General features: G+C 40.1%; 2 protein-coding genes across 3 annotated transcripts in view; one reads left to right on the top strand and one right to left on the bottom strand.

Annotated features, from left to right (window-relative positions):
- The first annotated feature begins 378 nt into the window (after positions 1-378).
- On the top strand, positions 379-9,216 carry GORASP2 (golgi reassembly stacking protein 2). Its single transcript, XM_039698769.1, is given in 12 exon segments — positions 379-559; positions 561-718; positions 721-731; positions 1,166-1,246; positions 1,968-2,171; positions 2,602-2,688; positions 3,136-3,266; positions 3,844-3,976; positions 4,102-4,225; positions 4,586-4,672; positions 6,546-6,641; positions 7,340-9,216. Coding segments are annotated over 12 exon segments (1,584 nt in total). The 5' UTR covers positions 379-407; the 3' UTR covers positions 7,660-9,216.
- A 12,006-nt stretch (positions 9,217-21,222) lies between these two features.
- TLK1 (tousled like kinase 1) overlaps positions 21,223-25,962 on the bottom strand; it is a 67,348-nt gene continuing 62,608 nt past the window's right edge. For both annotated transcript variants that reach the window (XM_039724142.1, XM_039724056.1), the window contains exons 20-21: positions 25,841-25,948; positions 21,223-22,968 (exon numbers count right to left, since the gene is read on the bottom strand). In XM_039724142.1, coding sequence (XP_039580076.1) covers positions 22,792-22,968; positions 25,841-25,948 — 285 coding nt within the window. In that variant the 3' untranslated portion in view covers positions 21,223-22,791. The remainder of the gene's footprint in view (positions 22,969-25,840; positions 25,949-25,962) is intronic.

The raw sequence follows: 25,962 nt of genomic DNA, 5'->3' as shown, positions 1-25,962 counted from the left end.
GTGTCTTTAAAACTGTTTCCCCAGAAAGTTCTGAAGCCATATGCTGATTTAATTTTGGTATAAGGCCTGCATGTCAGGTTCATTAAAAACACAAACTGTAAGTTCCTGTTTGACCTATGCAATAGATGGTGGAATATTAGAATATTTTGTTCTAGATAAGTCATATTAAGAAAATTCAGTTCCTGCAGAATCAGACCAGTATTGAACAATCAAAAACATTTTTACCACTCCTGTCAGGTAGAATAATATGTAATGTAAGGAACTGCACTGTAAAGGGTAATGGCTTTAGATCTTTTTGGAAGGTGATTGTAGTACATAAAAGAAAAATCCAGTGGGTAAAATGAATCAGCTTCCACTCAGAAAAAGCGTGTCCTTACCAAAAAAGCTGTAGGAAAAATCTGACAGCCATGTTAGAGTTACTTTTCATTGTCAGCAATGCAAGCAATAGTGAAAAAATAACGTTGGCAAAATGTCTCTCAGTTATTCCATTTGGAATTAGAAGCATACTTTTAGCTTCTGGGAGTAGTGTGTATCCAAAACTTAGGCCTTGTCTTAGTGGGCCTTGTCTTATTTGAGCTGCCAATTGCATGTCTTTTCCTGCAAGCTGAAGGTCTGTTAATGAAATCACTGGTGGTACAGATGCCCTCTGTGTCTCACAAATGTCACCAGGTGATGTTTCATCACGAGATAACAACCTGTGCTGCTTACAGATGTGACTCTCTATTCCTTTAGTAAGCATAAGATAAAAAGCAAGGTCTAATGTTGGTACTACTGTGGAAAGATAGTACTTTTTAACCAACCTTTTCAGAATTCATTAACCTCACCTTTCACTATAATCTCCTTTCTTGAAACAAATACATACAGTTTATCCAATTCAACTGTTAAGCACTGCTTTTCCCGGGGAGTGGCTACTGCTGTGTCATTCCTCAATTTATAATTTTATAATTTATAAATGACTAATTCTTTTGAAATATCTGTATTTTATTTTTTTAAGGGAGGGATTTTTTTTTGTTCTATAGATTATATGATTATATATGAATATGTTAAAATTATATATACAAATATTACTAGCTTCTAGAACTGCAGCTGGCAAAAGCAGAAATATAATTCTAATCTGTGAATCAGCATTGGAACACTTTTACTAAATTCTTGTTGAATTTTTTAGGTACAAGAAAACTCACCAGGGCATAGAGCTGGATTGGAGCCATTCTTTGATTTTATCGTGTCCATTAATGGTTCAAGATTGGTAAGTGCATTGTTATAAACTTTTAATATAAACACTGTGTTGAGAATTGGATATTTATAGGTAAACCAACAGATTTGTTTTATTTAAATGTATATAAAATATTTCTTCTTACTTTAAAGTGAGGAAGGCAAACTGCATCAGGAATTGATTTCCTTCACCCTGTAGGAACAGTTCTGTTGAGTTTAGCTGGAGGATAAGACAGACCTGCTCTCTGCAGACATCTGCACCAAGACAGAATTGCCTGCTGATCCACCCTCATGGTTTATGTTAGTGCCCTCCTAGTTCTGTTTGCTTCCATGAGAACTCACAAACTGCACACAGACCAAACAGGTGGAGTGAAAAGCTGCTGTCAGAGCTTTTGGCTGGGCAGGAGGCACAGGGGGAGCTTCCAAGCAGAGCTATTGTCAAACAACAGACCATAATAGCAGTGGAAAAAAACACTGTGGGAAGCTCTGTGCCAGTATGCCTGGATTCAAGAAGGCCTCTGAACCAGTTGAAGTGTTTTCATTTTTGGAAGGTATGACCTGTTACTGTGAAGTCCCGGGGGTTTTCCAGAGTTGTACTGTAGAATTGTGAAGGGACTGGAAGCTTGTTCCAAAGCTGCTGTTAATGCATGTTCTGGTAATGTGCAGTGCAGCACCTTTGGAATACAAGTGTTGCTGTAGAACTGAATGCTTGTTCTGTCAAACACTTACCCAAGCTCTTTTTTAAACATTTGCAGAATAAAGACAATGACACTCTCAAGGACCTGCTGAAAGCCAACGTTGAAAAACCTGTAAAAATGCTTGTGTACAGTAGCAAAACACTGGAACTGAGAGAAACATCTGTAACCCCCAGCAACATGTGGGGTGGGCAGGGCCTGCTGGGAGTGAGCATTCGCTTCTGCAGCTTTGACGGGGCCAATGAAAACGTCTGGCACGTCTTGGTACGTATGGCCTTGGAAGTATTCTCATTGCTGGTGTTGCTGTCTTCCTGTTGAAAAGGCATGAGATCAAACTGGTCTCATTGATCAAACTGGCTTTGATTGATTTGGGGTTTGGGTAGACTTTTGAACCTTCTTTGAAAGTTCTGTCAGGCTTTGAGAATTCTCTACAAATTCATTTCCCACACAGATGTATGTTTGTGACTGTATTGTCAAGTCTTGTGTTGAAATGAATGGGTTTGTACAGTACTCAGAGGTGCTGTGTTTGGTACAACACCAGAACCATGTGGAAGGGGACTGCCATGGAGCCCGTGTTTCATTAGCTCGTTACTGTGTTGAGAACTTGACCAGTTTGTCTGACACAGAGCCTGTGTGAAGTGCATGTCTGTCTGTTCTGCTAATAGTGTTTTGTAACTTTCCATCTTAAAACTAGGAAGTGGAGCCAAATTCTCCTGCTGCATTAGCTGGACTTAGACCTCATAGTGACTATATCATTGGAGCAGATACTGTCATGAATGAGGTAAGTATAAAAAATAAGGTCTTTATTTTTTAAAAACTAAAACCACAGTTGCACCAGGGCAGTTTGAAACATCCCTGGCTCTGTCGCTGTTCAGTGTGAATGGAAATCAGATGCAGAGGAAGGAGCTCTGGCATGGTGCCTCTTCTTAAAGGCAGTTCTGGAAATAAGAACTGCTCTTAAATGTCTTCATGAAGTCAAATACAAACTTCTGTGCTCTAAAATGAATATTTTGAATAGCAGATTTCATATCTGGGTTGTGCCACGTCTTCTGAGTTGTGCTAGCAAAACACATTTTAAAGTTGGCCTTTTGATAAAACATTTGCAGCACTGCAAAAACTGCACCATGGCTGCTACCAGAGTCCATTAGAGAAAGTCAGGACTAGGATCATCGATCTAATGCCAAATGATAAAATAAGAAAGCCCTTACTCATTTTTATCTTTTTGCAGTCTGAAGATCTCTTTTCCCTTATTGAAACACATGAAGCAAAGCCATTAAAACTTTACGTGTACAACACAGACACAGATAATTGTCGGGAAGTGGTGATTACTCCAAATTCTGCCTGGGGTGGAGAAGGCAGGTAAGGAGACAATGTGTTACAGGGGCATGGGGCAACTTTCTTACAGCACCAGCCTGAAAACTGCTGGGTTTAACTTCTCCACAAAGAGAAGGAAAGTGTTGTTATATCCTAATAAATTATATATTTACTTGAAATTCAGACACACTTACTAATAAGAGGGGTGTAAATCAGTAAATTAGCTAGTGCAGAAGTGCATAAAGTGCAGTGGTTCTTTCTGCATTACATTCCAAATAGTCATTAGCTTGTGGTATATCCTTGAAGTATTGTGAGTAGCCAGAACACAGCACTGCAAGTAAGAACTGAGAGTTGAATTTCAAGCTGTATAGCTGCTTGGTTTAAATAATAATGAATTTTATTTTGTGCTGAGTATTTATTGCTAAAGCTACAGCATTTCCTTTCAATTGTTTTGTATTGTTTATTTCTCCACAGAAGGTGAGGCAGTGTGGGGGCAGGAGGGGAAGGTTGTACAGCATTTACCTTGAAACTTGTGGGTGTCTTGAGTTGTTCATGCATTGCTTGCTATAGTCTGTAGCTGTAAAGCCACTTGCCTGACTTAAAAATCTTCATATTTTAAAAGCCTAGGATGTGGCATTGGTTATGGATATTTGCATAGGATACCTACTCGCCCATTTGAAGAGGGAAAGAAAATTTCTCTCCCAGGGCAGTTGCCTAGTGCATCTCTCAGTCCCCTCAAAGATGGTTTCACAGAGGTAAGTTGTGGTCCCTCTCCTTTGGCTTGGTAAAAATGGATGATGATGTTTATTGCTTTTCTGCCTCTCTTGGCTCATGTACAAACAAACCCTAATGATGGAACTTTCTTTTCTCTGTCAATAAGGTTCAGCTATCATCAGTTAATCCCTCAAGCACCCTCCCTCCTGGGTCAGCAGGCCTTGAGCAGAGTCTCTCAGGACTTTCTATTAGCTCACCTTCAACTACTGTCAGTAATGTTCTCAGCACAGGTTGGTATTGAAAGGAACTGACCTGATGTGCATGGGTTTTCTAACTTTTTATTCTCATAGATGTTTCTAATTCATTGAATAGACAGCAGAAGAGAGAATAAAACTTTCTCCTAAATTTTTTCTCAACAAAAAAGGCTAATGTACTGGATTTGTGCCTTACTTGCTCACAAAATAGTTGCAAACAGCTTCTATTAAAAACACCATGTGTATTACTTAGAATACTATTTGGCTTATTAGCATTTTAATATTAAGGCAAATAGTAATATTCCTATAAGCAATTATTTATTTGTACTCCTTAGGGAAAGAAGAGGAAGTGTTGTATGCTTAAAATCAATGTTGTTTCCCTGTGTACCCCACCAGGTGTTCCAACAGTTCCATTATTACCACCACAAGTCAGTCAGTCCCTCACCTCTGTGCCACCAGTTAACCCAGCAACGACATTACCAGGTGAGTAGGTAAAACATCTTAAAACATTTCAGAAACAAAAATCTTATGGGAGCAAGGGAAGAGAGCTGCCTTTTCCACTGCTTGTTGGGGAAGGTATAACTTGATACAACTGATGTGTTTCATGCAAGATCTCTCTCTGTGCAACCTCTGCACTGTGAAGAAAGAACTATTTTTCTTGGAGTATGTTCACAGCATGTCTGTGGCACAGAGCAGTGACCTGGCAGCAAGAGTTAAAGTTAGAGTTCCCTGCACAGTGGATGCAGTATTCAGGATTTCTCAGGAATGTTTGCTTTGCTATTTGCAACATTTTAGGAAACCCATTCTTAAATACTCAGCTTGATCACTGTTCTAGTATAAATACAGGGCTAACAATATAGAATTTATGTTGCAGTTATTGTTTCTGAATTATATAGGAATTTAAACTGGTATAATACAAGTAAGAGTCTTTCTACAGCGTGGCTGTTTCCTGATAATAATGAACATTTCAAACACTACTATTCCAGAAGTATTCACAAGGGGTAAGATAAGGATTGTATAGGATTTTGCTGTGGCATTGGTGTGCTGGTACAGGACTCAATTGTGCCTTCCAGGACACTGAAGGAGCTGTATTTTATGTTTTGCTTGTTACGAGACAAGTAGATAAAGATGTATCCATTACATAAGGCTTGGAGGGACAGCCTCTAACACAGAAACAATGTGCAGTAGAGCTCAGTGCATGCAGACAAGGGCAGAGAACTCTCACAGCAGCTGAACTTGTTAGTAGTTTTCTATTTTATCTAAGAAGAAAAAGATCATTGTCCTTTTCTTCCTCAGCTGCCTAATCCACCCCTTCCTTAAGCTCTGCAAATACAAGGTTTCTGTTCACCTTTTTCTCTGAATAGGATCATTTTTTTAAAGCAATTAGAATATTTCTTGCAATTTGCATTGCAATTTGCAGTGAAATTGTTCTTGCTAAATATACTGGAGGCTTAAAATTCGAGTGAATTTGTATGGAGTTCAGCTTTTTTCAGATTTAAAAAAAAAAGAAAAAAGAAAAAAAAATTGCATATAGATGACCTGAAAGCTCTTTGAATCAGATTATGTCAGCCTTCACGGCCTTCATGCAGGTAAAGATGGCTGGGTTTTAATCAAAATCTCTATACCATGGCCTTGCTTTAAGACTTTTCTCCTCTCTGTCTTCATACTGTAGTATCAACTGTTTATTTCTGAATTAGCCTTTTCTGAAATAAACACAAAGTACAAACAGAGCACTTCTGCCAGAAAAAAAAGCTCTTCTAAAGTGGAAAATTCAGGAGCAGAAGGATGTTCCATAGCAAACACAGTGATGGAAGGGCATGTGTTGCATTCATTGTATGTTTCTCTTCTTTCAGTCCTTTCTGACTTTGAAAGTTCCTTTGTCTTGCCTTTTGATATACATTTTTGTGATTAACTAGTCATGAACTAAGTTGAAAAGACTAATAATAGAGTGATCAATATTAGGGATCAGGAAATACTGTGTATGTAATCATATTATTATTGTTTGCCACTCAGATTGGGAATGGAGAACTTCTGGTATGGTGCTGTGTTGAAACAACCACCTTTGTTGAAAGCTGAACTCAGAATGCAAACCTTCTAATTCTGAAATAAGATTCTGCTTTCCTCAGAAAAATCTGAAAGGTTTGGGATTATGTATTTGCTAGTCCAGATTTCCTGCAGTAGGTATCTGTTCTCACTGTGCAACTTAAAAGCTGAAATTCAGGTGAATTGGCATTCTTCCATGTAAAAATTATAGTCAAGATTTAAAGCACGTTTTAAGTTACCAACAAGATCTAAGAAACAGTTAGAAAAAGACAAGTTTAAGTTTTCAGCTGTAATTGTTCCACTCTTTTCTTAGGTCTGATGCCATTACCAGCAGGGCTTCCTAACCTGACTGATCTGTCCAAACTGAATTTACCTGCACCACAGATTGTTCCAGAAATGATACAGCCTGGTATGTACTTCTGCACCCTGAAACTCTGTCATTAGAGTTATCCTTGACAGTCTAATTTAGACCCCTTTGGAAGGGTCCTGAAAAGGGGATAAATGAAATGTTTGTCTGAGATGGGGGTGGATGTTAGTGCCCAGATCTGGTAGATGAGGAATATGTCTTTAGATAAACTAATTCTAAACTTGTGTCTGTGTTTAGATGTTTCATTTTTTTTTATTACTTGATTTATATCTCAGAAGAGATTGTGCCAAAAGTGAAAATATATTCTTTTTGGGTAAAAGAAAATATGAAGTGTTTCCTTTTAAGATAGATTAGGGGATTGGAGCTCCCTGAACTGAATGCCAGAATTATGAACCAATATTAGATTTATAGTTTTGAATTCAGCAAAACTGCTGAAGGTGCTCATGGAGCAAGCAAAAATGTACTGGAAGCTTGTGTAGAATATGGTTTTTGTTAATTTCTTGTTTCTGACAGTTTCAGTGAAGGCCAGAAAAACCTAGTCATCAGTGCTAATGCATTAAGTACCTAGTCTTCTGGGGAGGTACAAGCCACCTTGAATTGACTCTGATTCTTCAATTCTGAAATCTGAAAAGTGTCAGGCTTGCAAGGAGCCTGCTGAATCAGTGCTGCACAAACACCATTTGAGCTGTCTGTGCTGTGCAGCAGCTCACTGCCTTTTTTTTCCCCTTTTTTCTCTTCAGGTTTGCAACCCCTTCCTCCCTTGCCACCTCTGCATCTAATGGGAATAACACCTCTGTCAATGCCACCCAAGTGTGTTCCTATGCTTCCTTTGGTCACAGAGGCATCTACAGTGCCTACAGATTTGCTTCCCTCTATCACTCAAGCTGGAAGCTTTTCCATCAACCCTGGCACTCCTGAAAATGTAGAGGAGACCTCTGCACTCACCTTGGATAGTGCTACCCCAACCTCCAGGGCAACTATTGTTGACAGATCAAATGAATCCTCTGCAGCTAATGAAAAAACAACTGGAATCACAGATGCACAAGCTTCTGAATCATAACTCCAGATCACTCTGTTGGATTGGCTTGGTATTTATTTAGCCATGGGATACATATTTGAAAAGCAAGCTATCATTAATTTCATACTAGTTTGTACTTAATCTTTAGAAGTCCTGTAAATAATATGGAGGTATAATAAAAATAAAAGGGGATTTATAAAGTCGGGGGGGGAGGAAGAACTTGTATGTTACCAAAAAAAAGTCAAGGTGGTAAACAGAGTTCCACTGCCAAACTCTGAGGTATATGTTTTTAATACAGGTGACAGCCTTACCCTGCCAGGCTTGTCCTTGCTTATAATTAGCAACTTGTGCTTCTGACAGCAATGAAGCGGGTCCTGCGTGTGACATTTACGTCCCATAGTTCTTGTTCTTTGCAAGTATCTTGTTTCTGCAGTGGGGATGAGAATGTTTAGTCTGAGTTGTGAATTTTAACGCTGCAAAACTTCCACCTAAAGATATTTCTGTTAAAATTGCTGAGTGGCCTGTTAACTGACATGTTGTTATTCAGCTTGTACACAAATCTTTGTCTTTAAGCTCTTGAGAGATGCTCAAGCCATGTTTCGTGACCACTGCTGAGTTGTTTCATACGCCCACTGTAAAACAGCATTGGGAAGGGAATACATGGAATGTTAAATGTAGCACACAATTTGGCACTTCATGACTACTGTAAGATGACTTAATGGATTAAGCATACATATAGCAATAAATTCCTGGAATTTTATTCGTTGTGTGACAAAATATCTTTTTTTTTTTAATTCTTTAAGCTTAGCTCTCTGGATCACAGATCTGTGAAAGGGCCACCTTCCAGAGGAATGGATCCAAGAGGGAATGCCAGACATCTTAATGGCAGGTGGTTAAATCTATTGCAGCAATGAGTCATTAAATCTGCCTGCATATGATTCATACTTGGCTTTTTAAATTCATATTTAGGACAAAAATTGCAGATTAACTGTCGATGATACACTTGTAGAAACTGTTATGTGCACTGTACTCCAGGTGCTAGCATTTGCTTTTGTTATCAAATACAGTTGATGTGGAAAACTCGTCTGTAGCACTCCAGTCCTTCTGTATTACTGAGATTTCATTTGTATGTGGTTGCTACAAGCATATGCAAACTTACCCCTATCATCAGCAGGCTTGAGCTGAAGTCTGTCTCAACAGCTGTGTAATTAATTTTGGCAATGTAGCTTGCCTGAGCAGTGTTTGGAACAGTAGTTGCATCTGACTTCTGATCATAATGGTAATGTCTCTAATAATTTGTTCAAGTGGAAGCCTTATCTAATACCTGTTGTCCTGTCTTCTCTTTATCACCTAAGTATTTGTCTCTCCTCTGCCCCACTGCTGTGCATTTCTCATAATCTGTTATGGCAAAAGCCCATGTCAAAGACAGACCCCAAATACTTTTTCATACTGTAAGCAGTTTCCTTTCTCAGCTGCTTGGAGTGTGAAATCCCTCTGCCTTGCTAAGTAGGGCACTTGTTGTTTCTCAGAATGTATTTTTATTTACCTTTGTAAATCCAGTGTCGTATACCTCAGAATTAAACCTTGACATGAGAAGAAGGATGTTCCCTCTTTTCTTTCCTCCAACAGAGAAAGTATGTTGGTATCAAACTTCATTGAGCCTCACAAGTCTAACAGCCTTTCCTGCAACTTTGTTCCAACACACTTCCAACGCAAGGAGAGTGAAAATGTTTATCACAAACCAAATTTAGAGCAGTTGCTGATTGTGATCAGATGTTTTTAACTAGAGTCCTTGGGTAGAAGTTTTTGTTCTTGCAGTATGGCACAGTGTTCTCTGGCATGATTCTATGCTTTGCAACAGCAAGCTGCAAACTGTCATAGGTCTTGTGCACTTGTCTCTAGTAGCAGACAAAAGAAGATGCTTAGTCTGAAGTTTAACATTTCTGTTAGCTATTTTAAGTCCCTTGCTGCTGACTATAAATCCAGCATTTTGACAGCTACGAGAGCAGTGGAAGTAAGGCAGTGTTACCATCAGCAATTCTACTGAAGAAAATGTGACTTCAGATTTGGAGATGATTCAGTGGTGCAGTTTTAAGCTGTAATCTCTCAGCTAAAAAGTCATAAACATTGCAAAGTTGAACATTTATTACTTAAAATGAAAACACAGGCCTTGAAGTCATACTGTTGTATGTCCCTCTTTATCTAATTCCCTCAACTTGATGTGATGAAATTGTACCTTAATTACCTCTGGCAAGGGTCTCTTATCGACTTGATTTTCCCACCAAAAGAGAGAGAGTAAGGAGGAATAGGAACTTAAGCTACACCAAAGGACTGGCAGCTGATGTAGCCTTATTTTCATGAGTTCATATATTCAGCTGTTAATGAACAGTTAGGAAAAGGCACATTAGCTTTAAAGCACTGACACATGGAGTTCTTTAACAAGTCCTGACAGCAAATGAAAATGGATGTACCATGAACATCCCCAGCCTCGCATGTAATTAAAAATTATTTACATACTCTAAAATGAATACGGTAATTTCCTGCTCCACCAAAAGCTGGTCTGGGGCTGTGTGCAGTGGCACCCTGATGTGTTGTGAGGACAGGGTTGCTGTGACAGCCATGTCAGCATGTGCTGAAGTGCCTTCTGCAGTCTGATGCTCTGCTGCTGCTCCAGGAAACAGCTGCTTGGGCTGCAAGGTCAAGGCAGGAGTGTGGACAAAGCACTAATGGTGAACATTTCTTAGCTGGGGGAGAGCGGGTCAGAAGGTGGGGCTGTGTCTGAGCCTCAGAAAGCCATCTTTTAAATCCTGTCCACATCAAACCTCGCCGCACTCGGAGCTCCCTTCGTTCCCGGGAAATAGCAGTGCAGGGCCACGAGATGGCGTGCACTAGTTTGTTTTAGCCGAATTTACAGGCTAAGACTCAGCAACGAGGGTGGTTGGTTCCTGCCCCCCCAGCAGCAGCAAATGCAGTCAAATGGATGCCAGCTGGATGCAGAATGATGGCGCTTGGGAACTGTAAAACCAACTGATCTGAAGGCAGAAATGGGCTGAGCTTGAGCTATTTCTAAATTTCAGAGTTTTGTTGGCAGTTTGCTGACTTAAGTCAAGTTAACCATGGGACTGGGTGAAACTTTTAAAGAAAGCAAATCCTTACAGGCAGAGACTTGTCTGAGATACTGTAATGCTGAAGGAGAGGCCTGGATAATAGTTCCAACCTCTCTGTGATCTAAGTGCTAATTATGGAATTAAGTTGAAGGGGGCAAGATAAGGATCTGGGATGTTTGATTGTGGCACTGTGTCTTCCCTGATTATACACAGGTTTTGTCTATACTAGTCAAACAAGTGTTCACAATCACTCTGTAGCATAGAGCCCTAGCTGGCACCAAGCTCAGATTTTTGGTTCTTCCCTTAGACACCTAGAATCTGTTTCATCTTAGATTTGAATCCTGTAATGTTAGGCAAGAATTAGACTGCAGCAGTGTTTTTTCATTTTTAAGTGTCTGTGGTTCATAACTATTTGTTGTAGTCCTATTCTGTACATTTTTCATGGTAGTACCAAGCCTTAATATATATTTGTGAATATATATATAATATATATAATATAATAATATAATAATATATTAAGCCTAATTAATAATATATTAAGCCTTAATATATATATATATATAGTCTTGCACAGTGCTGTGCCTCCTAGTAAAAACCTGTATACGTCAAAAAATTAAAATCTTCAAACTGATTTCCCTGTAATATCCGTGGAGGAACTGGGTTTTTTTAGCTGCAGTCAGAGCCAACACCTGCCACAGCACAGTTTTAAAGTTAAACACCTAAAGTGCAAGAACTAATCTCAAAATAAACAAACCTAAATCCGTGGCCTCAATCAAACAGAAAACTTCATTTAGGTCATGTGAATCTCCAGCACTTCTGCCCTGCACTACTGGCAAAAGAGTTAAAGAATAGTAATCTGCTATTTTATGGAATATCTAAGAGATTCGCAGATGGTGGTTAGAAGCTACTGAGCTGAGCCAGGAACAAACACCTCCTTTTCCTGAACCTCAATTCATGTTTATGCTTAGGCCAGCGAGCAGTTAGCAGTTCAGACTTTTACTTGGGTAGATGACTGGCATGTCTTTAGGAACAGCCTGTGCAGATGATTTCAGTTTAGTAACAAAGTTCTGGGTTTGTGTATGTGAAACTGCATCAAGACTAATGAGTTCAAAGGCTAGGATATGGCATGTGGGGTCCTGCTTTGGGTGGAAGTGGTGAGGTGGTGTATGTGATTTTGTCACTTTACTCACAGCAGGGGAGTGCAGTCTCTGGCCACATGCCTGCCTGTCCGCTGCCCTTCTTGCACCTGGAAAGAAAGAATTCTATCCTAGGAGGAGGCTGCAAACATTACTCTGCACTGACAAGATGACTGTGACCCTATCAAATAATCATATTCTTGGAACTTTTGTCCTACAGGATCAAAAGTTATGTTTCATCCTTAGTTGTGCAATGTAAAGTTTTTACTCTCTTTGAACTGTTTCCTTTGTTAGGTTCACAGTTAATCCATCTTAAAAGCTGCACACCAGCATTGCTCAGCTCACCCACAAGAGAGATCTTCAACAACCACAGAGGTCAGGCTCACCTTGGGCAACCACAAAAGCCTATTCTGCCAACAAAACAACATTTTAATAACAATCCTCTTGTCTGAGAGCTGTTTGCTCTGCCAGCAAGTGGCTGCATATTCACATACTTTGTTCATGGCCCTTGCAGGTTAGGTGAGCTATGAAACACCAAGAGAAGCTGAAAACATAGGAAACATGAGTGAACTCAAGCTGCAAAACCCACAGCCAACATAGGCTTGCTAGTCAGTAAGAAAGGCCTGCAGTGGATAATTATAGTATTAGCAAAAGCAACACAGAGCCATGAGCTTTGTGTTTGATGAGGGGCACTGGAGGTAATGGGACTCACTGAGGGTTGGCTCATCTGGACCTTCTGCTGGGCAGAAAGGACATTATAGCACTGCCCAGGTCCTGCTTCCTGAACACATCTCAGAGTTCATCTGCAAACATTCTCTGCTGGCAGGTTTCAAGAACAAACAGTTCATTTCAGTGATCTTGCTCCTAAATGAATGATGGAGACAAATAGCCAATCTTCAGGAAAGCCCACTACATTCTCAGTTTCCATAATAGAAATAACTTCCAGTTCTTGGTACTGTACACAAAGAGAAGACAGACACTTCAATAGCTAAGACTTCTCAGTGACCATTTTGCTGCCATCTCAAGCTGATTTCCCCTGAAATTCTGTTCAGTGAGGGTTTTTTTAATGGTCTTCAAAATCAAACTGAAGATTTTAAACCTCCCATCCAGGCATTTCAAGGTACCTACCCATTGCATGGGCTTGGAGCTGAGCACATACCATAAGCAGTGCTTACACACATGAAAGAAAGAATCAGGGAACTGAAGCTGGCTCAGAGGAATAGTGCAACTTCTTTAAGAAACATCAGAACTTGTAAACAAAAGTTGTCGTTTGTGCAAACAGCAGCTCAGTATTAACTGAGTCATCAGTCAATTATTATCAACTATGACACTAAAAGCTAGAAGTGTAAGAAAATATATGAAGAGCTATTTCACAATACTGCTTATGCCCTCAGGTAAACAAATATGTGTTCACATGAAACAGGGAACAGAAAAAGTGTCGTCTCAGGCAGTGACACTGCTTTACTAAGACTCAGAAGTCTGACAATAGGAGATGTTTTTGTAGATATAAACAGTACTTGGGTAAATCCTTTAAGAGCAACTACAACTTCTAAAAAAAAGAAAGCAACTGGAATATTTGTATTGCCAAATAACATGCCATGTACTAGAAATTACCGAATTTGTGAAACAGTTACCGTTGGTTCAAAGCTGCATTTTTATTTGAAACAGGTTTCTTACCTATCTTACTGCTAATACCTCTTCAGAGAGAAGACAAAAAAGCCCCACAACCCAAAACCACACCTGTCTGGGCACTAATATAATTGAAAATTATGTTTAAGGCAGCAGAAAGCAGTGATAAGACCTCAATTTTTTAAACTCTCCAATCTCTGACACTTTGAGAGTCATGGGATTTTTCATGCCTGTAGACAGTTGGGACCTCTGTTTCACAGTTCAGTCAGAAAGAAATCCTGCTTTTAAAAAGGCCATCTTTTCAGCAGGAGTCAGTGGACAAGTGGCTGTGGCTCTGGACTGCTCACAAATGGAGCAGCTGTACTTGCTGCTGCTCTCAGTTCTGGTTACCAGTGGTGTTTTCTCAGTGCTGTTCAACCACAAGGCAGCATTAAGAGCTTGAGCACTTGGACTGTTACTGTGAAAAAGCAGCAAGAGCAGACATGCCATTCTGTGAAATATATAAGCAGATGAAAGTATTTTTGGGGTGCAGAACAACTTCTAAAATGATGTGTTCCCCTGGAAAGTTAAACCAAATATTACTGGCTATCAGTAAGTGCCAGAGGGCTGACTGAGTAGCCTAGATGGGCAACGATGAACAGGAAGTACAGCTGCAAATCTCACCTTCTAGAACAGCAAACAGGGCACTAAGTAGTAAAAAGAGACAGTCTCCAAAAGAAAGAGGGGTGTTTAAGAGGGTGACATAGTCAGAGTGGTCCAGCGAAACTGAGCAAAGGGAAATTGAGACCAAATGTTCATAACAATTCCTATGTTTCAGATTAATCTGCATAGCAGTCTTAGCAGGGAAGTGTTCAAATCCCCTTCCAGAAAAGGACAAAACAAAGTCTTGGGTTCAGCAGCCCAAAGGATAAGTCTGTGCTGAATTACTGGACTATGATGAAAAACATTTGTTGTTTTTGTGGGATTCATCTCACTCTATCCTCTTCCCATCCAGCAGAGCTTACTCAGAGACACTGCAGTGCTCCTCTTTGAACTCTTTGGCTCAGTGGGTGGACAGGCATTTGGTTAGTGGTGGTCACTTTGGAGGGAGGAGGGTTTGGAGAATCTTTACAGGCAGTCACTGAGAACAGATTCCAGCTGGCTGCAAGTACTCCCACTAGGATGTGATGCACAGCAAAGTCTCATGCTCCTGAGCACCTCTGTCAGCCAATAAACACAAGCACCCTGGCATGCATGGCAGCACTGAAATGTACAGGCATAGTCACTGTTGTGCCACCCCTCAGGAAACAGCTGGTTTTGCTGCAGTTTGAAACAACAGATGTGGCTTAAGCCCTCAAAAACATTGGTATCCATATGAGGCATAATGAAAAGGAGCCTGAATCCAACCAAAGACAAAACTGAAAAGCAAAAATGGAACTTTGGTAACTTGACTTTGCCTATTGCATCCACTTCTTTACTGGCTTTAACTAAAAAAAAAAAACCAAAAAAAAAAAACCCCAGTCAAGCCCCTGCAGCTGCAGGTAGCTGTTGTCCTTTGCTCAGAAATGTAATCAGCTACTGGCACAGAGCTGCTGAAACAGAGGCTGCTGTTCTGGTTATGGGCTCAGGGCTACTTAAGTTGGGCAAGATCATTACCATCTTCCACCCAGACCTACTGCAGTGTGCCCACCACAAAATGTCACCAGAAGTTCTTATGCAAGCTTCACATTCCTGGATGAGTTGGAGCATATTCTTGAGAAGGAATTCAAAGTTCAGTTAATAGTGGTGGATTATATACCTACAACTATTAAAATTCTTACTGCATTTTGTTTCCCTCACTGGAAAGGGTGAACTTTTCTTCCCCATTATGGTCTTTGTAAAATTGTGTGCATTTTTTTCAAGGGTACACTGCACAAAGATTGCCTTGCTTGACTGTTGGCTACATGCTCACAGGTGTCTTTGCTGTCAGTTGTTGATGCTATCAAGAAAGCAGCATCTTTTAAAAGGCTTCCAACTGAACTTTAGCTCCAGGCCACATACTTTCTCTCTGCAGGGTAGCTTTTACCATCTAATCTCACTGGAACAAGAAGGCTTTAAAACTAGGAAAAAATGAATGAGGAAATCAGTGATACCAATTATACACCAAATGAAGATAAGTCCCTCTGTCTCATTAGCACTGTTTAATTATGCTTGGATTTAAATTCTAAATATAGTTCATACAAATTCACAAGGGCAAGTGTTTGCTTCCCCTGTTGTAATCCTCTTCACATCTAATACTCCTCTCCTATGAGATCAACAGTTTTAAGGACCTGTCCGCTCGAGTCATAAATAGAAAAGATGCTGACACTTCACCCCTTACAAGTGAAAAGTGTTGGTTAAGCAATGGGTTATGTTTTATATTTGCACTCTGTGAGAGCCCAGAGGTCTCAGGTGACTTCTCAGCTTCCTGTGCTGGGTCTGTGTGTACATCTGGAGAGAGTCCTGCTACAGGTTCCTACATTCTTAACAAAGCAGAGACAGTATATTTTCCATATGCTTCTTGTTGTGACCTATCATGATGTTCATTATAAACTCATCAGGCTGAACAAAGGCACCCTTTGCTTTTCCCTGGTTTCAAATGGGAATAGCTTATACTGGCTTTTCCCCACGATCTCTGTGCTTGTCTGTATTGCTCCTTAGCACAAAACGACCAAAATTCTTTGCAACCTAAGTAATCTTTTGCAAAACCTGAAAGGAGGGGAAAAAAAAAGGAAAAAAGGAAAAGAGGCCTTCACATTGCTGCCTCATGTTAACAGAGCGCATCAAACATTCCTCCACGTAGAAAGAGCTATTGCAACATAATTCAGCTGAACTCCTCTCAGTGGCCTCTGAGATAAGGAGAAAAAACACCAATCTTTACAGTTTTCACCATTAGGACCATGTCTTGTTGAATGTACTACCTACATATTAAGATTTTCATTTTAGCAATATATTAAAGTATTAAATTAAGTGGAAAAGGATGAGGGTCATTAAAACACAGGAATCCTGACAGATGATAAAGGATGACAAAGGAGTAATTCTTCTATTTTACATGTAAAGGTTTTGTCAGTTGGGTGATAGGACAATAACCTTTAGGATATGGTAATTTGTTAGATTGGAATGCATTTGGGCTCAGTAATAAAATAACCTGACAGCTCTAAGAAGACAATTTATGAGATCAGCTCAGCACCTGATATATTCTTATGTAACCCTACAAGAAGTGTATGATATGTGGTATCATATAAATGCATATGAATTGACATTTAACCAATGGAACAGATGCTCCAAATTCACAATTTGCCAACTAATGGGTTACTTACTTGTCTTTGCAATAGAAGGGCATGCAGGGAAGGTACTGCAGTGCTCAAATCAGTGAGGAGAGCTCAGCCAGCAGCCAATGAGCCACAGCTGCAAGCCTGAAACAAACAATTTGTGTGGCAGTTAGGGTGATTACGTCTGCCATGAAGGAAGTTGTACATTATGCAAATATACAAAGCTGTGCAACAGCTCTTCATGTGGCTTTTTATAGGGACAAATGTAGGGGAATGAAAGAAGCTGCAGCATCTCGCTAGGTCAGCCCCCTGTATGTGACTGGCAAGTCCTGCTCCTCTGCCATGCTCAGCCCGAGGGCAGGGGAGGTAGATGGCAGAATTCTGGGAGCATGTTCTGCTTCTCTGAGTCCTTTAAATCTTTGCTAGTTCTATCAGTTTTAGTGGAAACTGCTGTTCTACCAATGAAGGCAAGCAAAGATCTACTGGATCTGCTCACAAATGCACAGGGGAAAGCAGGTGCTCATTCCCTGAAAGATTTTGACAATGCTAACAGACAATCAGCTCCCTTTTCCAGCTTTCATTCCAGGCCTGCTAAACCCATGAGTGTCCCAGAAGTTTAGACACAAAACACAAGTAACCACCTCTCCTGTCTTTGTCTTGCATTTTGACAACTCTTTTCTCCAGCTTTCATTCCAGGCCTGCTAAACCCATGAGTGTCCCAACAAGTTTAGACACAAAACACAAGTAACTACCTCTCCTGTCTTTGTCTTGCAAAGTGGGATAGTGGGGAAGTGGGATATGAATAGGAAAGAACTCGAGCTGTAAAATACATTTCTGTGTATTAAAATAGAGTTTCTGAAGGCCCTGCACACATCACCTCACTATTCCACCAATTTTTACAGGACTCTTTGCAATCCATCCAATTGTTAATCACTGCACATTTCAGGAGAAATCTTCATTTCATTCCCCACCATGGCTGCACGGTGACACAGTGCAGCACTGCTGGACACAGCACCAGCTGCTCTAGGAGCTGCAAGGCCAGTGTCTGAGGGCTGGAAGATTATATTCCAGTACACAGGACCTCTTTCTCTACAAGCCCCAGTTCCAGCTATTCCATTGCAGTGGAAGGTGTGCAGACCATATATAAATTAAAGTTAAAATTTATTTGAGCAATAGGAGACACATATTGCCAGATCCTACCTAAGAGTACTACAAAGTGAAATACGATATTTGCATATATTATATAAAAGCCATTAACTTGTAGATGTGTGTGGCATTTTTATCCCTTCAGCTAGAACCATAAAAAATAACCCCAAGCTTGTACATACAGCCAATGTATTTGACATAATACACTGCCTTTGACAAAGCCATATATTTTAAACTATCAAAGCCACTGATATTTTAAACTATCGTAGTTCTCTATTAGTGATCAACATTTGGAAGAAGGTGGTTTGAACATGTCTTCAGTCCTGAACTATAAATATTTCAGTATTCCAACATCAAAAATATTCTATTGATTCAGTAAGGTACTGTCAGGCCCTTTAGGCACTGAGATGTAGGACAGTGCTTACACCTCTTTGAGCTATGGCTGCTCCCAGACCTTACTGAAGACACTGCTGAGGATTGTCCTTCCACTTTTGGAGAAGGCAGGAATTGCACAACCCCCCTGGACACCAATACTACAAATAACAGGAAGCCACAACCCCAGGCCACCTGCAAAATGATTCAAACTTTGCATATGGGTGAACAGGTTTCCCAGGAGTAACAGCAGACAGGAGGGTGATGCCCAGGGACTGCTTGGTTCTTACCCTGTAAGTACAACTGCAAAACCACAGAAACAGGCATGGGCCAGGGCCTGGGGCTGAGGCCATGCCACTTGTTCCACTGTCTGCAGATTTCTGCTCTGCTGAATACCATGGCACAGCTTTCATACCAGAGCAAGAAAACGTTTCACTTTGCTGGCTGACCTGCAGGTCTGCACATCTTCTGAGGACACAGCAAATGTGGCTTTGATCTCCTTCGCTGTTCAGAGAGGACGTCCCTGGGTGTGTTTGAATGGTGCCTTGTATGAGAAAAGATACCCACAGATTTGTACAAGGGGATTCTGAAATTTAAACATCCTGTAGTTTCTTTATGACACCAAATTAGCTCTCAAGACACTAGATACAAAATAAGATTTCTAAGGAAAGCATTTTTCCTTGATTTACACAGAATTTTACTAGCTTGGGAAACATAGCACAATGGAAAGATTGCAAGGTGACTCGATTTCTTCCAGCAGAAAAGAAAAATCAAATTTATCTATCAGCAAGTTTCTCAAACATTCTATTAGGAGTTGAATATCTGAAATTATTCTGCAAGAACCTCATTTATTCAGAGGATAATAATCTTAATTTCAAAAGATACACATGAAGTTCAAAATTAAATACATGGTGACTGCATAGAAAGCAAAGCTCACACACTATACATGGCAGGAAACTGGTTTTTGTGCCACAGTGCCCAGGACTGGAAATAATAGGCTTAAAGAGCAGTAAGAAAGACAGGATGCCAGGAAAAACTAGAACAGATTACTTGGATAAGTAATGCAGTTGCCACTGAGAGGCATTTTTAAGAATAAGATGGACAAGTTTGTTAGGATATAAGTAAACTTGAGCCAAACTTAGGTATTGGAAGAGGTTAGAGAGTTTGTCAGGGATCCTTGCCTAGGAAGCTTTAAAGACTGAGTAAAACCTGCTTTGTTTGTGGAAGGGGTGCTTGGAAACACCCTGGCCTCAGGTGGCAGGTATGTAATGCCAGACAGACCCCCAGGATGGTGACTTGGAGAGCTCCATGTATCTCACTGGACTGCTTTCACCTATCTGTGATCACAAAGACATGAGATTTCTGGATGATTTATTATTTCTCTGAAAAATGTGCAGCCTTACCTTTCCTACAAAGGCAACACAGTCCTCAGCTCTACAGTCCGTGGCTGCCTGGAGGAATGGCCCGGGCCTCAGGAAGGGCAGTTACACCCCGAGGCCCACGGCAGGCTGGTGCTGGTCCCTGGGCTGTGGTGGCAGACGGACACGCTGGGCTGGCTGGCTCACCAGTGTGGGATGTGCAGGGCAAACAGCGCCAGTCCCTGCTGCCTGCGCCCCTCAGCTACCACCAGTGTCCACACAGAGAAAAAAAAGGTTTTAAAAATTGCAATAGCAATTGTGAGACTCAAGTATTTTAGACATCGATACAGGGACACCCTCTAACCACAGTGGTTTCAAATTCTGAGCCTCCCCTGTGCTGATACACTGTCCAGGTCCCTACCCCGCCAGGCCAGGCTCTCCAGTCTCTCTTCCCAATGCAATATCCCACTTCTGGAGAAGAGCACCAAGCCCTGAGCGCCCTTTGAAGAATAATAAAGGAGCAAAAGACCCTTCTCACCTTGCTGGCACCTCCCCTCCCTCGCCGAGCCGCTCCTCCACACAGCAGGGCTGCGGGGGCGGTGCTGCACCCGCCCAGGAGGCCCCGCGGGCCGCGGCTCCCGAGCCCCCCCAGCCGCGGCTCCCGAGCCCCCACAGCCGCGGCTCCCGTGCCCCCCCAGCCGCGGCTCCCGAGCCCCCACAGCCGCGGCTCCCGAGCCCCACCCGTGCAGGGCACGGCTGAAGCTGCAGCGCTGCTGGGGACCTGCACTCCCTCCCTGGATGTGCTGTGTCCCGCCGGGCCGGGCTGGTGGCCCCGCCTCAGACCTGTGGTTTTCCTACAATCCGGAAGACATCAAAGCTGGAGCAGGAACACACAGGATGCTTTAAATTCCAAAACGTGCTTTCCTTTTCGGGGCTGCTGATTTTAAACCACGCATTCTCCTGCTCAGGCTGCCGGCCGGGCGGCAGCAGCGCGGAGCTCCCCGGGCCTGCACTGCCTCCATGCATTTCCTGACTTCCCGCCAGAGTCAAAAGCACTTTTCAGAAAGTCAAAATACTGACCAGCCTCCACAAAATAAAAACAGTTTCCACTATCCAACGTATTTTCATGTGGTAAAACCATCAATTCAATTTCAGTTATCAACACGCAGAATAAGAAGGAACGGAATTTAATGTGAACTTACACTCTCCTTGAACTCTGCACTTGGTCTTGTGCTATAGAGATGGAAAGGATGGAGTCCCAGCATTCTGTTTGAGTCTAATTGTCTAAAAGTTCTATGAGCTAATGTTCTCCCACAGATCAATATTTTAAAAAGAACCACTGAAATACTTACAAGTTGCTACTGTGCAGTCTGTTCAATCAAATTAAGTTTTCGTTACCTCATCATGACAGATGCCTTAAGTTTCATGAATCTTCCCTTTCACTTCCAATGTTACTTAAATTAATTATTGTATTATTGGCCTTTTGTTTGTAATTAAGAAGAGTTTGCTTTAAATATTTTTGTGTTGCTCACTGATATGGTTATGTGATTTGCCCTGTGCTGAAATGCAAAAACACACAATGAAAACCTTGAAATTTCAACTGCCTGTTGTTTATTACTGTTTTGGCTACATTCTCTACAATTTCAGCAGCATTTTAAAGAGACAGTTAACATTTCTTTATATACAATGAAAACAAAATGGCTTGCAACATCAGAAACAAGAGCAACAGTTTAACTGTACAATACTAAATGAAAACCTGTGGTAATACAGCCTCCTCTTTCTGCAACATGGACAAAATTACATATAGGTATTCAGCATCAAGAATGGGATAGTAAAAAGAATAGTGAACAGGAGAGAGATACACTGTTCTGAAAAATAAGTTTCTACCATACAAGGCAGTTAGAAAATGTTTCACATTTTAAAATACCTGTACAAGCCACAAGAAACATTTCCTTGTTGATAGGAACTTCCAGAAATAGAGAATAACCATGAGCAACTTCTACATCTATTATCCATGCGCTCGGAGAACGCAATAAACTGACTGAAAGAACTGTAAATTGCCAACACAGATCTGCCTTACATGCCTTGATTGTTAACAGATTGCCTGTGCTCCATCTCTCTACAGTTGACTCGCACCTTAAGGAGGTCATTTGACTCTTGTAAAAGTAAAAGCAACGTCATTTAGCAGCAATTAAAAGCGCCTTGAGGGAGACTTAAAAAAAATACAATATCCAATTAGAAAAAGCCATACTTTAAACATTTGTACAGGAATAAGTTGCTGAAATTTAACTGAAAATGTGACATCTGTACAACAATTTACAGTAGAGCTAGAAGGGAATTTATCATTATTCCTGCATAGAACATTATACATGACCTGTTAGCATTTGGTTTCATACTGTTGCTTGCTTTTATTAGAAGCCTGGAAGGTTTCACAAGTTTCAATACCAGAGCAAGTATAGTATTTTAAAAAAACTGAATGGATTTCAAAATTAGCAATCTACTTGAGAAGTAAGTACCAGGAATTCCATATCACCCTTCCAATCTAAATTCAGTGGAACACCACCACACTTTTGGCGGTACAAGCCTGAGTAGCCAAATAAAACACTCCAATTTTATTTGAGAAATCTGATGCTGAACATTATCTTTCATCATCTCACATTCCTTACTTTGGTTTTGAAAGATCAATGTCTTGGAAAGATGGCAGTTCATTTACTTCATAACCAGGCACAAAATTTTTCCTGTGTTTTCAAATTTGCTCACTACCCTTTTTTATTTAAATAATGAAAAACTACCCTTCATGTTAGAACTTTCCAGTATCCACCAAATGTACTTTAAAGTATTAAAAAGACTATTTACAATGTTCCCCAGAAAAAACTAAAAACCTTTTCTTCAGTCTAAAACACAGTATACCTGTTAGTTTGTAACAGGAAGTGTCATCCTTCATCCTTCAATGTTGAACGGTGTTTCTCAGAAGGGCACATTTATTCACAGTCCATGATCCACTCCAATCATACAAATGACACTATGTAGGAGGACTTCAGTCTGAAAACACAGCTATCAAACTCGTCCTGTGTAAAAACACTCAAATGCTTTCAAGCTCAAGTCTGCATCTGAAAACTAAACAAAGACATCATCCCGTTCCTCAGCTGGAGAAATTTCAGTACGAAATAATGCTTGAAGTAGGTGGTGTAGGGGATGCTGCTAGGCCAGTCATATGCAAGTTTCCTGAAGAATTTGATCTCCTCATATGAGGGAGAAGATAAGGATCATTAGCCAGCTGGTGGACATCAAATCTATCCTCTTTTCGGTATGCTAAACAGCGTCTGATAAAGGCCTAGGAAAGAAATGTACAAAGTTACAGTAACATTCCAAATATTTATATTTGCTTTCAGGCAAAGAGGCAAGTCTGTCTATGGATAAACTAGCTTCTAAACAAATTCTTTTTCTTGAATAATTCAATTCAAATGACAACGTAACATTTTGCTGCTGAGCCCACTGAATAATGTAACATCATGGCAGAAAGAAAAAATGAGCAAATTAATTGGCTTCAAATAATCACACTTCAAATATTTATTTCCATGTTTAGGAACTGTATTTACAAGTAACACATTAGCACCTCACCCAATTAGATATTTGCATGTTTTATGCCTCAATAGATGAATAAAAACCAGGGGCAAGTGTCAGAGGATTAAAAAAGGAGACCTTTCTACCTTCTCCAATGAGCTTCTAAAACCACTGAATGGGGAAGAATAGGTGGATGATGCAGAGACAGAATTTCAATGCTTTAGGTGACTTCTGAAAACAAGCATTTCCACAGGGTATAGCAAAACATGAAATTGATATTGGTGGTTGCCATTCACAATAGGCATTACATATGGAACATTTAGGAAACCACTACCTTGTTGAAACTCTCTTCCCATGAAAAACTCAATCACATCTGCTTAAAATTATCTAATGAATTGAAAAACTCTGTAGCTAATTCACTATGTCATCCCTACATTTAAGTCCATATGACCTATGCCAATCATTTTGTGCAGGAAGTTTCTGTCAAGTTTTATGTCTAGCACACACAGAACATTTGGTCTCCTGAGAGCCTGGGCTTCAACATTTAATGATAGAAAATCCTTATTATTGCTACAGAACTGATTAGCACATCATTACTTAATTTAGAACTTAATTTAAAAGAATTACATATGTCTTCTTTGATAAATCTGTTCAGCTGTTTGTTCTTTGCTCCAATTAAAAACTGGAGATTAAAGGAGAAAATCTGTGATACAAGTTCCAAAGAATCATGCTAGAATTTACCTCTAACATTTGCATATCCAGCATGAACAAGGTACAACATAAAAATCATGCACATGTGTTAGTAGATATTCACATGTTCTTGGATATTACAGATTTTAACCAAATTCTTCACAGTAAATCCTTCAAAACAAATGAACTGTAAACAGTTATTCTCAAGATCCTCAGAGTAACAGTTTGTGTCTGAAATGTTTTTAAAACACTTCACAGTTTGTGGCACTGTAGCCACACTAGTGTGAAGCAAAGGAGACCACTGCACAAAATAGGAAACAGTGAGGAGGATCAAAGGACAGTTACAGTCTGAAAACTAACTAACAATGTCATTTGAGGTTCCATATTTATTTAATCTCCGTGCTTTCCAAATCAGAATTTCGGCTTACAAGCTGTTCTTTTCCAACTGCCAGGCCTGTAAATCTCAAAAACAATCTGGATTCTACACAGTCACTCTAAATGGTCTACATTAAGAAGTTGCTTTATAGCATTTCTACCAGAGAATAATTTCTCCCTCTCTCTCACAGCTATCATGACAATGGCTAATATAAGTGGAGAATACTGGAAGTTTTAGTCTTTCAAACAAACAGAGCATGCAAATACACAGAGAATGCAAAAAGCTGCCAATTCTCCATGCTGACTGTCTACTCCTTCTTAACATCCTCTGTATAAAAACTATTAATGACAAAGAAATGCAAAGTTAAAAGACACAGATATATAAACTCTCACTATATAAAGGTATCAGTAATGTTTGTCAACTGCAGTCAAGGATAGTTTTTTCAAATGCCAGTGGAAAAAACAACAGCAAACAAAAATTTCAATCAAACCCCCCCCCGCCAATTCTAATTACAATTCTTCAACCAGTTTTTCCTAACTTTAACTGCAACTCTCTCACTAACACTTTTAGAAAATATAATTAACAAAAATCTAGCACCACTTGTAACAGCAAGTTTATGTACCCAAAAGACTTATTTTGTTGGGAAGTTACTGCCTCTAGAAATATCTTTCCTTTCCTTTTAATCTTTAGAAATGAATCTTAACATTCCTAAAATTTTGGTGTGTCCCAAATTTAAGTATGTTTAATTAGTTGCTGAAACTTGAATAAGCCTTCTACTATCTAGGCATTCTTTTCTCAAAGAGCACATCTATTGCACCTGGTCATGAATATATCTTTCAAAAACTGGGAGTTTTTACAACCAAGTAACATACAATATTTTCTTCCACTTTCATGGAATTGGATTTGTGTTACAGATGCTCACAGAAGTAATCATTTGGGAAGCCACCTTAATCTGTTTCTGAAGAGCCAGTCTGTGTGGAGGAACTGACACCTTTGTGGCAGAGCAACTACTTTGGCAGTCTTATTTCCTGAATCAGCATCAAAATATCTTCTAGATTCTTCTTCTCAAAAATGCATGTTTCTAAACTCAGATTTAAGTTAATACACACATACTATGACCTTTCAAAGGGAAGAGTATTACAGGTCATATCCTTCAGGTACCTGGTAGTCAAGTAGTTCCAGCCAGTAAGGCTGCATATAACAACATCCACTATTTCAGAAAGAGCTTGCTACTGTTAGCAGCAGCATTTCACAAGAACTTCTACTAAGACAGCCTGAATGAGACACATAAGGTCCTCTGAGAAAAAGCAAAGCAGACGATTTTTGAGGTGGCCTACTTAAAAGCCACTTGCAAATTTCTGAAGTATATATATATAGTTTTGCTTTGAAGTACGTGATTTTGAGAAGTCCCAGAATAAGGTTGCTTAAATAAAAACATCCAAATACTGGCTCTCAAGTACGTTTTTCTACATACTTAGTTATTATGTCCCACAGCATTCTTGATTGGGTTAACAACAATTTTACAGCTGAATCCTTTAAGATTAATGTTTTACTCAGAGATTACAGTAAAAGTTACCTTGGCTTCATTGCTTACAACAGGTTTGACAGGGAATTGAACTTCTGTGGCTTTTAATATTGTATTTTCTTGTAGGATATCTTGCTGTGATTGATTGTGGCCAAATGGCTGCAAAACAAGCA

The sequence above is a fragment of the Passer montanus genome, unplaced genomic scaffold (assembly GCF_014805655.1).
Source record: "Passer montanus isolate IOZ18808 unplaced genomic scaffold, ASM1480565v1 scaffold1, whole genome shotgun sequence".
In the NCBI taxonomy this organism is placed as follows: Eukaryota; Metazoa; Chordata; class Aves; order Passeriformes; family Passeridae; genus Passer; species Passer montanus.
This window is presented reverse-complemented; position numbering and strand designations above follow the sequence as displayed.